This window comes from Salmo salar, chromosome 05, assembly GCF_965601325.2.
Source record: "Salmo salar chromosome 05, fSalSal1, whole genome shotgun sequence".
NCBI classification, from domain to species: Eukaryota; Metazoa; Chordata; class Actinopteri; order Salmoniformes; family Salmonidae; genus Salmo; species Salmo salar.
In genome coordinates this window covers 74,814,548-74,827,140 of record NC_138295.1, presented here as the reverse complement: position 1 = coordinate 74,827,140, position 12,593 = coordinate 74,814,548, and the positions used below count along the sequence as shown (strand labels likewise).

General features: G+C 41.7%; 1 protein-coding gene across 1 annotated transcript; it reads right to left on the bottom strand.

Annotated features, from left to right (window-relative positions):
- Positions 1-4,972: 4,972 nt before the first annotated feature.
- grwd1 (glutamate-rich WD repeat containing 1) lies at positions 4,973-11,812 on the bottom strand. The gene is made up of 7 exons (XM_014201689.3): positions 11,546-11,812; positions 11,204-11,321; positions 10,845-11,010; positions 10,473-10,683; positions 10,040-10,185; positions 9,637-9,828; positions 4,973-5,466 (listed from the first exon to the last, which is right to left on the bottom strand). The coding sequence occupies exons 1-7, from the start codon at positions 11,757-11,759 to the stop codon at positions 5,158-5,160; spliced, it is 1,356 nt and encodes a 451-aa protein (XP_014057164.3). The 5' UTR covers positions 11,760-11,812; the 3' UTR covers positions 4,973-5,157.
- Positions 11,813-12,593: the final 781 nt, after the last annotated feature.

Below are 12,593 nucleotides of genomic sequence, written 5' to 3'. Positions count from 1 at the left end.
TGTTTCAGCAAAGTGTTTCCTTGTCAGTGTACTCATTAACTTATGTGGAAAGATGGCAGGAATATGAATGCGAGAATACACTGTACTATGTCTGTATTTGGACAGGAATGCCAGCCTTTAAAATGTGACTATATTCTCCAGAATTTTGGATATGAGATAATGTTTCATATGAGGTGACAGGACAGAATGTCACCTTTTTATTTGAGGGTATTTTACTGTTTAGAAATGAAAGCACTTTATCGATCTAGTTCCTCCCCCCCATTTGAAGATGTCAAGCATTTGGACAAATGTCGCTTCTAGTCTGCCAAAGTAATCAAAAGTTTAATATTTGGTCCCAAATTCCTAGCACATATTGACTACATCAAAATTGTGACCACAAACTCATTGGATGCATTTGCAGTTTGTTTTTGTTTTGCCCAATAGAAACTGAATGATGACTTGAGTAATTTTCTAAGTGAGTAGATACAATGTTTCTGAACACTTCTAAATCAATCCTGATAATACCATGATTAAAAAAAATCATTCATGAATAATGAGTGAGACAGTTAGGCTCCAACAAAGCATGCAAACCTGTCACCATTACCAATAATGGGGGAGATGAGCATTTTTTGGGGGGTATGCTCTTTATCCCTCTAACTTTCTCACTCATCATTCACAAATCATTTATGATTATCTATAATCATGTTAGCATTCTTATTCATGTTGGTGTTCACAAACACCTATTCTTACGATAAAAGTGTCTCAAATGACAGTACATTATTCACCATTCACTTCCTGTTGAACAAACATCGTCCGAAACACAACCAAAACAAGCTGTAAATAGACCCCTTTCTGTGTTTACAAATATTGCCGCACGAGGGCGCTGTGCAAGTTGGTGGCAGAAAAAGGGGGAGTTCTTATAGAACACCAGCAACAACAAAAAAAGCCTATTTACATGTAGTTTATGAGTGACTTTCACACTACTTTTGGATTATGATTGGATTATAAGGCTCGTATGCATGTCCTGCTTAATATAATGTTTGTGTCATCATCGCAAATCAACTGCATTATATTTCAACCAGCTTTTGAACAGCCTATATCAACGAGCGTTAGCATTCTAGCTAACAACTGCTGCATCCAAAATGAGTTATTTTGCAAAGATCCCAACCCAAATATAATCTTAACGACTGTTCAAGCAAGAATCAAAACATAATTGTAAGCGTATGAGAACCCCAAAAAGTTATTTTGTTTAGAAGTAATAAAAACGTAAATCTAGGGTATGTTGAATGGGCAGATGGCAATTGCTTTCTTACTGCCGCCAAGAGTAGCTCGCATCTGTGCATGATGTCAGTGTGTCATGTACTGGAAAAGGGTCTATGCATCCAAGACGTTTGTAGTTCTGATCTGGCGGACTCACTAAACGCAAATGCTTTGTTTGTAAATTATGTCTGTTGAGTGTTGGAGTGTGCCCCTGGCTATCAGTAAATACAAAAATTAAATGGTACCATCTGTTTTGCTTAATATAAGAAATTAGAAATGATTTATACTTTTATTTTTTATTCTTAAGTACATTTTAGCAATTACATTTACTTTTGATACTTAAGTATATTTAAAACCAAATACTTTTAGACTTTTACTCAAGTAGTATTTTACTGGGTGACTCACTTTTACTTGAGTCATTTTCTATTAAGGCATCTTTACTTTTACTCAAGTATGATTTTTGGGTACTTTTTCCACAACTGCTAATAGGCCGTTTTGAGTATGCCAAAAAATATACAATTTTATAGTATGTGACATTTCAAAAATCGAGTATACTTTAAATGCGCAGATGTCATACTCATTTCGGCTTTGACAACAGCTGATAATTAATTGGGATGTGCTACCGAAATTAGTCAATAATGCGAAACCATGCAGTCCAGCATGACGCATTCTCAGTATGCGAAAATAGAACGTTTTATATTATGTGAATTTTCTTAAATCGTGTATGGTTTAAATGCCAGGATGTTATGCTAATTTTGGCTCTTCATATAGTAGAATTCGATGCACACTTTTCCACAATGCATTGGAAGAGGTGGGCTGCGACTGATAAGCCCCTAGTTCTCTTCCAACAAAACTAGGCTATTATTTATTGGGAAGATGCCTAATAGCAAGCTTCTGCGGCAACCTGGGCTTAGAACATTTTATATTATTCTGTATGTAAATCCGGGACACTCCATTTAGTATATGTTACGTCTGGTATGGTTACATATGACAGATGGTTACTCAAGTCAAAAACAAAAGGAGGATGGTCGTGTGGATGGGTCAGCGTATAACGTGAACGTCTAGAAACTTTTCAGCTACATTGCAACTACTTAGCATGTTAGCTAACCCTTCCGTTAACCCGAACGCCCAGCCTAGCTAATGTTAGCCACCTAGCTTGAATTCGTAACACATCATACGTTTAGCAAATTCGTAAGTTATGAAATGAGTAATGGACATCCAAAAATTAATACATACAATACGTGTTCAAATGCCGTTTTTGTTCATACAATGATCACGAGTATCGCATCGTAGACTAGTCTTTTTTCTCCTTAAAAACTACGTGGATTTATATGTTTTCTAATTGAAAAGTGTTTCTTGTTCTTTTTGCCTTCGTCAGAGCTTTTAAATACTAAACCATATTTTGATTTGTGAATGTGTAGGCACCAGGGACTTGGGATGTGGCCGTGTTATTGATGTCATATTAATCAGGTCTTTTGATTTGAACATATGGATTGTTTTAGTTTTGTAGGCGTGGCTATCTATTTAATTAATGGATCAAGCCTCAGCCTTCATTCTGATCTCGTTCCCAATGATCAGTACTTTAGTTTATTATGCTGCTGTCCAGCAGTTCTGAATTTGCATGCACCCGACTGTCCACGTTTTACGTGCAATAGCCCTTTGATTTGAACATTTTAAACGTTTGTGTGTACTACTAGGCTGTTTGATTTCATTATTATATGTTACAGCACTTTGTTGGAATGGAACCAAATTAGTTTGTCTTCAGTCCTTAAATAGGATAGATGAGCTATATGGTCTAGTATGGTGTAGGTCAAATGTGATAGTCTTCCTATAACCAGCCTGAGTGGGCCTATAACTCCATTCCAATTCAGAGTTTAGAGAAATGAATCGAATTGGAAATGAACTATTATCAGGCTGGTTAATGTAATGCATGTCTGTTGAATTTGGAAAAAATCCACCCACACTCTACCCCGCCCCACCTACTCAGCCAATTAGGAGCCGCTACTGAGTTCCAGCTGTGGCATACCGCATACTTTTTACTAAACGGTACATGCAAAATAGAATGCAACGGTGAGTGAATAGCATGGAGTTTAAGTATGTAGTATGCTAGTATGGGTATTTGGACAAGACCCTGTGTACATATACAGCGCTGGAAAAAATGTAGAGACCAATGCAAAATTATCAGTGTCACTATTTATAGGTATGTGTTTTGGTAAAATTAACATTTTTGTTGTATTCTATAAACTACTGACAACATTTCTCCCAAATTCCAAATAAAAATATTGTCATTTACAGCATTTATTTGCATAAAATGACAACTGGTCAAAATAACAAAAAAGATGCAGTGTTGTCAGACCTCGAGTAATGCAAAGAAAATAAGTTCATATTCATTTTTAAACAACACAATACTAATGTTTTAACTTAGGAAGAGTTCAGAAATCAATATTTGGTGGAATAACCCTGATTATCAATCACCGCTTTCATGCGTCTTGGCATGCTCTCCACCAGTCTTTCACATTGATGTTGGGGGACTTTATGCCACTCCTGGCGCAAAAATTCAAGCAGCTCGGCTTTGATGGCTTGTGACCATCCATCTTCCTCTTGATCACATTCCAGAGGTTTTCAATGGGGTTCAGGTCTGGAGATTGGGCTGGCCATGACAGGGTCTTGATCTGGTGGTCCTCCATCCACACCTTGATTGACCTGGCTGTGTGGCATAGAGCATTGTCCTGCTGGAAAAACTATTCCTCAGAGTTGGGGAACATTGTCAGAGCAGAAGGAAGCAAGTTCTTTCAGGACAACCTGGTACGTGGCTTGATTCGTGCGTTCTTTACAAAGACAAATCTGCCCGATTCCAGCCTTGCTGAAGCACCCCCAGATCATCTCAGATCCTCCACCAAATCTCACTGTGGGTGCGAGACCTGGAGAGGCCTACAAGCCAGTGTTTCGCACCCACTGTAAAATTTGGTGGAGGATCGGTGATGCGAGGATTGGTTTCTGAGGTTTGGAATTTCCAGCAGGACAATGCTCCATGCCACACAGCCAGGTCAATCAAGGTGTGGATGGAGGACCACCAGATCAAGAATGTGATCAAGAGGAAGATGGATGGTCACAAGCCAACCTGCTTGAATTTTTGCGCCAGGAGTGGCATAAAGTCCCCCAACATCAATGTGAAAGACTGGTGGAGAGCATGCCAAGACGCATGAAAGCTATGATTGAAAATCAAGATTATTCCACCAAATATTCCTAAATTGAAACATTAGTATGGTGTTTAAAAATGAATACGAACTTGTTTTCTTTGCATTTTTCGAGGTCTTACAACAACTGCATATTTTTTGTTATTTTGACCAGTTGTCATTTTCTGCAAATAAATGCTCTAAATGAAAGTTTTATTTGGAATTTGGGAGAAATGTTGTCAGTAGATTATAGAATAAAACAAAAATGTTCATTTTACCCAAACACATAGCTATAAATAGTAAAACCAGTGACACTGATAATTTTGCAGTGGTCTTTTAATTTTTTCCACAGCTGTATATAAAAATACCCTCAAATAAAATGTAACACTGTACTAAACCCTTTGATCTAAAAGCAAAATGTAATTTTAGCATCACTCTACAAATACAGACATAGGGTGGTGTACATTAATGGAAATGAATAGCTCATGATCTCATTCCTTCATGTCAACCAACAGGCATTTTGTTGGGTTGAGAAAAAATATACACCAAAACAGTAATTTGGTAAAGTGTTTTATTTGGAACATGTTGGTACACATGCTACTTGTGAAGGCCAGAAGGAATAACATACATGCACAGTACGTGGTAAATGCATGCCAACAGAGCAGTGAGGGGACTGATAAGTAAAAACACAGGCACACACACACACTTAGACCCTCTCTCTCACACACACACACACACACAACTATACAGAGATGGTCCTGAACACGTTGAAGCCTGACAGAGCAGTAGAGACCATCACTCCAGGTATCTGCGGGTGCCAGTGGATTTCCTTGACCTCTGTCTGACCCTGGTGCAGGAACAGCAGCTGGGGGGGCAGGTCCTTCACCCCCTCCGCCCTCGCACCCACATCACATGACTCTACCGATAGGTCCCATTGGCTGACCACGTCATCCGCTCCAGAAGCGGCGAACACGCTGGAGTCCACAGGGTTCCATTCTACTGATGTCACTGGCGCGCTGTGCTGCTTGAAGTTAGCCACCGGCCGGCCCGACTGAAAGCACAGGTAGATAATATTACGATTTAGAATCATCTCTCCTCACTTCTGTTGTGAGGACTCTGGTTTAGAATAACTGCATAACCATCTCTAAGATCTGCCTTGTCAAACACACACTGACCCCAGACCAGTCCTATGGGCGACCTCCCAAGTATAGGGTTCTGAAGCGCAATACGAGTCAGACCATGTAACCACTGTTGATTTGGTGCTCCTCCAGCACATCAGAGTATTATCAAATCTCTAAACCTCGAAGCTAAAAAAAGAGGGCCAGTGTGTGGGAGCCAACTTTTCCTCTACATTCCACCTACATCTTGAAATGCCATCATACAGGATAGGACAGGATTACCATGGGTGTAGAGGAGAAGGGGGAGACAAGAGGAATTATCACACTACGCATCACCAGGGGAAAACTACCTGCCCTCCAGGACACCTACAGCACCCGATGTCACAGGAAGGCCAAAAAGATAATCAAGGACAACAACCTCCCGAGCCACTGCCTGTTCACCCCGCTAACATCCAGAAGGGCAGGTCAGTACAGGTGCATCAAAGCTGGGACGGAAAGACTGAAAAACAGCTTCCATCTCATGGCCATCAGACTGTTAAACAGCCATCACTAACAATGAGTGGCTGCTGCCAACATACTGACTCAAATCTCTAGCAACTTTAATAATTAAATTGGATGTAATAAATGTGTCACTAGTCTCTTTAAACAATGCCACTTTATATAATGTTTACATACCCTACATTACTCATCTCATATGTATATACTGTACTCTATACCATCTACTGCATCTTGCCTATGCCGTTCGGCCATCGCTCATCCATATATTTATATGTACATATTCTTACTCATTCCTTTACACTTGTGTGTGCATAAGGTAGTTGTGAAATTGTTAGATATTACTGCACGGTCAAAACTAGAAGCACAAGCATTTCGCTACACTCGCATTAACATCTGCTAACCATGTGTATGTGACCAATAAAATTTGATTTGATTATTGTCCAGTGCACAGAAAACACAGGTAGAGATTGATGGCAATGTGTGATTGTTCAGCAGTAGTGGCGTGCAGTGAGGATTAATCTGTTAGAGTGTTGGGACTGCAGCCATTTTAAACCCAAACAAACCAACCCAGATGGCGCAATAATGATGCAAAGATGGCATTTACGGTATTTGCATTGCTTCCATTCCTTTTTATGGGTTTAATATTTTCCAGAAAATCTTAAAGAAATGACCTTTATGAAAATTGCAACCATCCTGGTATTGCTGTTCAACCCAGAAATGCCATTTGAAGTTGCAGATAATGTAGATGAAAAAGCTGTGAACATTTGCAAATACTGTGCCAAATCATATGTGAAGAATGCAACAAAGATGCAGAATCATCTGGCCAAGTGCATAAAGTTCCATCAGCGCTCACAACTATTCGAGGTGAAAATGATGAATCAGACACCTTACCGATAGCAACAGTTCATGGTCCTCCTGGAATCATTTGTTGTTTTGACTCAATGGAGGAACGTAGTCAGAGAAATGCTGATGAATGTCTTGATCGAGCTGTGTATGCAACTGGTTCCCCTCTGATGCTCACAGGCAATGTGTCTTAATGAGATTTCTGATGTTCTTTGCCCAGCATACACCCCTCCAACCAGACATACTTTATCTACTCATTTGCTGGATGCAGAGCTCAACAGAGTTCAAGTGAAGGTCAAGCAAATCATCGAGAAAGCAGACTGTATTGCAATCATCTCTGATGGGTGGTGAATGTTCGTGGGCAAGGAATAATTAACTACATCATCTCCACCCCTCAATCAGTATTCTAAAAGAGCACAGACACGGGACAATAGACACACCGGTCTCTACATTGCAGATGAGCTGAAGGCAGTCATTAATGACCTTGGACCACAGAAAGTATTTGCACTGGTGACAGAATGCTGTGAACACGAAGGCTGCTTGGTCTAAAGTGGAGGAGTCCTAACCTCACATCACACCCATTGGCTGTGCTGCTCATGCATTGAATCTGCTGCTCAAGGACATCATGGCACTGAAAACAATAGATACGCTCAACAAGAGAGCCAAGGAAATGGTTAGGTATATGATGGGTCAAGTTATAGCTGAAATCTACCTCACCAAGCAAAGTGAGAAGAATATGAGCACCACATTGAAGCTGCCCAGCAACACCCATTGGGGGTGGTGTTGTCATCATGTTAGACAGTCTCCTGGAGGGGAAGGAGTCTCTCCAAGAAATGGACATATCACAGCCTGCCGACATGGACAGCCCCATCAAGAGGGTCCTGCTGGATTATGTATTTTGGGAGAGGGTGGTAACAGCTTGAAACTCCTGAAACCTATAGCAGTAGCCATGGCACGGATTGAGGGAGACAATGCCATCCTGACTGATGTTCAGACTCTGCTCGCAGATGTAAGAGAAGAAATCCATACTGCCCTGCACACTTCACCGTTGCTCCAAGCAGAGGAAACTGCAGTTCTGAAATACACCAAAAAGCGTGAAGACTTCTGTCTGAAGCCCATACTCGCCTCAGCGTACATGTTGGACCCTAAAGTATGCTGGCAATAGCATCCTGTCTGGTGCAGAGATCAACAAGGCCTAAGGTGTCTCGTCACCTTGGCTTGGCTTGGATGAGGGCAAGGTTCTTGGCAGTCTGGCGAAGTACACTTCCAAGCAAGGGCTTTGGGATAGAGATGCAATATGGCAGTCGTGCCAACATATCTCATCAGCCACCTGGTGGAAGGGACTTTGTGGATCTGAGGCTATTTCCCCTGTTGCCTCCATCATGCTCCATATCCCACCAACATCAGCCGCCTCAGAGCGCAACTGATCCTTGTTTGGGAACACACACACCAAAGCACGCAACAGGCCGACCAATACAAGGGTTGAAAAATTGGTGGCCATCCGGGCAAATCTGAGGTTTTTGAGCCTGACAACGAGCCATCCTCAACAAGGTCAGAAAGTGACAGTGAAGATGAGGCCTCAGAGTCTGATGTTCAAGAGGTGAACATTGATGAGGTCCAGGGAGAAGACATGGAAGCCTGAGAGCAAGACAACCAAAGATTTTGTTTCTAGAATATAATTTTACAGATGTATGTTGAAAACATTTTTGGTTGCAATGGATCATTGAGGATCATTCAATATTCATTTTCTTTTGTTGTTCAGTCAACTCATTTAATTAAAAGTTCAATTCATAACTAACACATTTTTTTAATTTCTATTGGAAGTATTTAATAATTTGCAATTATGTCTACTTATGATAAGGTAAAAGGTATACGTTTCTGTCTCCATATATGGAAAATGCACTACTGTTCAAAAGTTTGGGGTCACTTAGAAATGTCCTTGTTCTTTTAAAGAAAAGCAATTTTTTTTGTCCATTAAAATAATATTCAATTGATCAGAAATACAGTGTAGACATTGTTAATGTTGTAAATGACTATTGTAGCTGGAAATGTTGTAACTGACTACTGTAGCTGGAAACAGATGATTTTTATGGAATATCTACATAGGCGTACTGAGGCCAATATTCAGCTTCAGTGAAGAGGCAACTGACTCCGGGATGCTGGCCTTCTAGGCAGAGTCCCTCTGTCCAGTGTCTGTTCTTTTGCCCATCTTAATCTTTTCTTTTTATTGGCCAGTCTGAGATATGGATTTTTATTTGCAACTCTGCCTAGAAGGCCAGCATCAACAAGGAAATTTCTAAGTGACCCTAAACTTTTGAACGGTAGTGTATATCCAATGCAAAAAACATCTACATTTAAATGGTATTAATATTAATTTCTGTTAATTCCCATGGAAAATTTCCACCTCTGAATATTCCCTAAAATGTGCAACCCTAGTGGTGACTATTTAAACAGTCTGATGGCCTAGAGAAAGCAGCTATTTATCAGTCTCTCAGTCCCAGCTTTAATACACCTGTACGCTCTCTGCCTTTAAATGCTAAATAACAAATGTTTTCAAGTGCAACTTTTGCAATGATGGTTTTGGGAAACAGCTCTGAGATTTAATGATGCTCCTACGAAGGTTCTAACGATGAACTTAGCCTTCAGTTTCCCAAAATAAACTTGCCCTGGTTGGTACCATAGGATCAGCTGACCCTTCCTAAATCCCAACCTTAGACTAATGTCTAGGTCTAGGGGCAAATTAACCCTACTGCAGTTCTTACCTGGAACTGCCTCAAGTCCCAAACTTTCAGAAGTCCGTCGTCCCCGCCGGACAGGAGGAATGGTTCAGTCCTGTTCCAACTGATGACGTTGACGTCTGAGGAGTGTGCCTCCTTGGCACAGAGCATGGAGTTGGGCGGGGCTCTGGTGTCCCAGACCCGGATGGACTGATCCACAGAGCAGGATGCAAAAACCTTGGGGGTAGGATGAAAGAGAGGGAGGAGGAAGAAAAGAGGGAGGAAGAAAAAGAGGACAATGAGACAGAAAGTTGCAGTTTTAGCTTTAATTATGCAACTGACCTCATTTCATGTCTGCTTCTTCTGACATTAAAAAAAAGTCTACAGTTTCTTTACATCTATTGATATTGTCACTCAGCCTAGCATCCCACTGCTTCTCCCATCATACCGTGGCTTCTGTGGGTGACCACTGCAGGTCCTCCACGGACTTGGTGTGAGAACTGAAAGGCCGTTGGTCGATCTGCCAGGAAGTCCCTCCCTCCCGTGGTTCCCACACGTGGATGTTCTTTTTGCAGTCGCCACTGACCAGCCGACCTTTTAGACAAAACATACTAATAAATGAGCTTATTATTCTACTCATGTATTCACATTTATTTAGGGACAGTTTCCCAGAACCACATTAAGCCTAGTCATGTACAAAAAAATCGAATTTATCTTCAAGGTAATTAGGTTGAGCCAGTCATTCTCATTAATTTGGGATGGAAGCCAACATAATAGACGTCCCCTTATACATAGAACAGTATCTACACAGCGGATGGTGAGGAATATGCTCTCTGCTTCAGAGGTACCAAAACATCAGACGTGGCAACGGACCGACTCACCGGGTACTTTGGGTGACCAATCAATGGCAAAGCCCTCAGTCATGTGACCCGAGAAACTGAAGAGGGGCGTGGCTTCCTTCTGCTGTTTGACAAAGGTTGACATGGCAGCTGAACTGTGGACTGCTTCCATCTGGGATCGGAGGTCAAATATCTCCACCTGACCTTTCTCTGACCAGACAGCAGCCAATGACTGATCTCCACGATGGGTCACCTGGTGGGAAAATAGACAACGTTAATGTTGAGCCTTTCAAACCACAGTATACTGCTGCCTCACATCACACACAGTCCAATCAGGGTGCATGTACAGAAGAACAAACTGTGGGTGCAAGAGATATTCAGATACTCTCAGACAATGAGAACAGTTAAACTCACTCGGACTCTGTTGATCCCTCCGTAGTGAGGCATCATGGCCAACTCCATCTGTGGCTTCTTATCTTCATCATCATCCTCTTCATCACTCTCTCCATCACTGCTCTCGTCCCCCTCCTTCACTTTCTCTGTAGTACCATGGAGGTTGTGCATGCGTATGAGAAGCAGTCTTAGAGGAAGGAGGAGAAACGGTATGGTAGGATAAGTCAATGAGGCCTGGGCAATGAAGGACTACCAATAGCAGGGTGTGCATAAAGTATATTCAATGTGAGTATTTGGGGATCCCTTCACATCAGCCTCAGGAAGGCAGTCTGAGGGTATGCTGAGTGTCATTGTTATGGATCGGTGGGTGTGACAGCTACCTGTTGCTGAGGGCAGCGTCCGCCTGTGTGCCTGCACAGAGCAGCATAGAGAGGGGATACTGTTCCCTGCCGTCTCCATTCGCATCTCTCAACACGTCGAAGCTCAGGCAAGGAGCACCTGGGGCGGGGGTATATGGTGACAAAGCAAAACAATCAGCAAATGCCCATCTAGAGCAATCTGGTGAATTACAAACGAATGCTATAACGTTAGCTAACAAGCCATCCAATACATTTGAAATAACAGTTCGTGACATTGTAAGTTTAAAACGTTCAAACAACGTTCAAATATTTTTTTTTGATGGGCAATAAAATAACTATGAGCTAGTTAACTGTTGGACCAACCTGTCTGACACTCGTGGTACATGCGGTAAGCTGACCGGTCCATCTCGAGCTCCTCTCCGGGTTGGAGAGGCTGTTTTCCGGGGACATAAACTTGAGTTTCCTGTTCTCCATCCTTTCCCTCTTCTTCCATTTCGTCTTCGTCGCTGCCACCCCCTTCCATTTCCTCCATCTCTCCATCTTCGTTCGGAAGCGTGTCTTCTCCGGGCGCCGACATTTTGAGAGGGGCCAGGCTTTGCTTACTTCCGGTGGATTGATCACGTGGTTTGTCTCTCGCTCGCTCTTTCTCGCTCATTTACGATAATTCAGCTGATGTGCCTCCTCTATTCCTGACCTCTTTGGCAGACAGTCTGGAATTTTGCCTTACCCTTGCTACTGCCAGTAAAGTCCACTAATTCTAAAAGCATCTAACCATGGAAGGAATTACTGTAATCTTATGGATAAACAAAAACTATTACAAAACGTAAAGTGAACAAGATTTGAAAATAGCTGACTGTGGCCACCCATTCATGGGAGGTGGGTTTTTGAGCACCACCTTTAGCTAAAATATTTGTTCCCCTGTTTCGCATGTTATTTTGGCATTAATACGTGTCGCATATCACTTTGCAAACAATGTAAAAAAAAATATTGGGTTAATAAAGCCGAATACAAACATTTTCTCTTTTTTGCTTTCTTGAGTAAGGCAGATCAGAGATGCAGGTGTTTCAGCATAGCTCAGTGCTTTGTGTGGTGGAGGGACAACCAGCGAAAAATACAGAGCGTGGGAGTTGGTAATCTTCTCTAGTTGTGCCATGATTTGCTCAGTGTTCTGTCACTCATGGTGACACTACATCACGCAAAATCTACAGGGAGAGCTAGAAAGTTCAAGCCCCTTGGGTGCTGCCATAAATTTACATTAAAAGTGCCCATCCAAGAAGGCTCAAGGTCATTGGCCACATATAAAATGACGTCAAATCACGTTATATCTACCGTAGCTTTGATTGGACTGATCATACTTTAAAAATCAACATCATACTTTAAAAATCTTAGCTAGCAAGCTAGACAAGCAGTC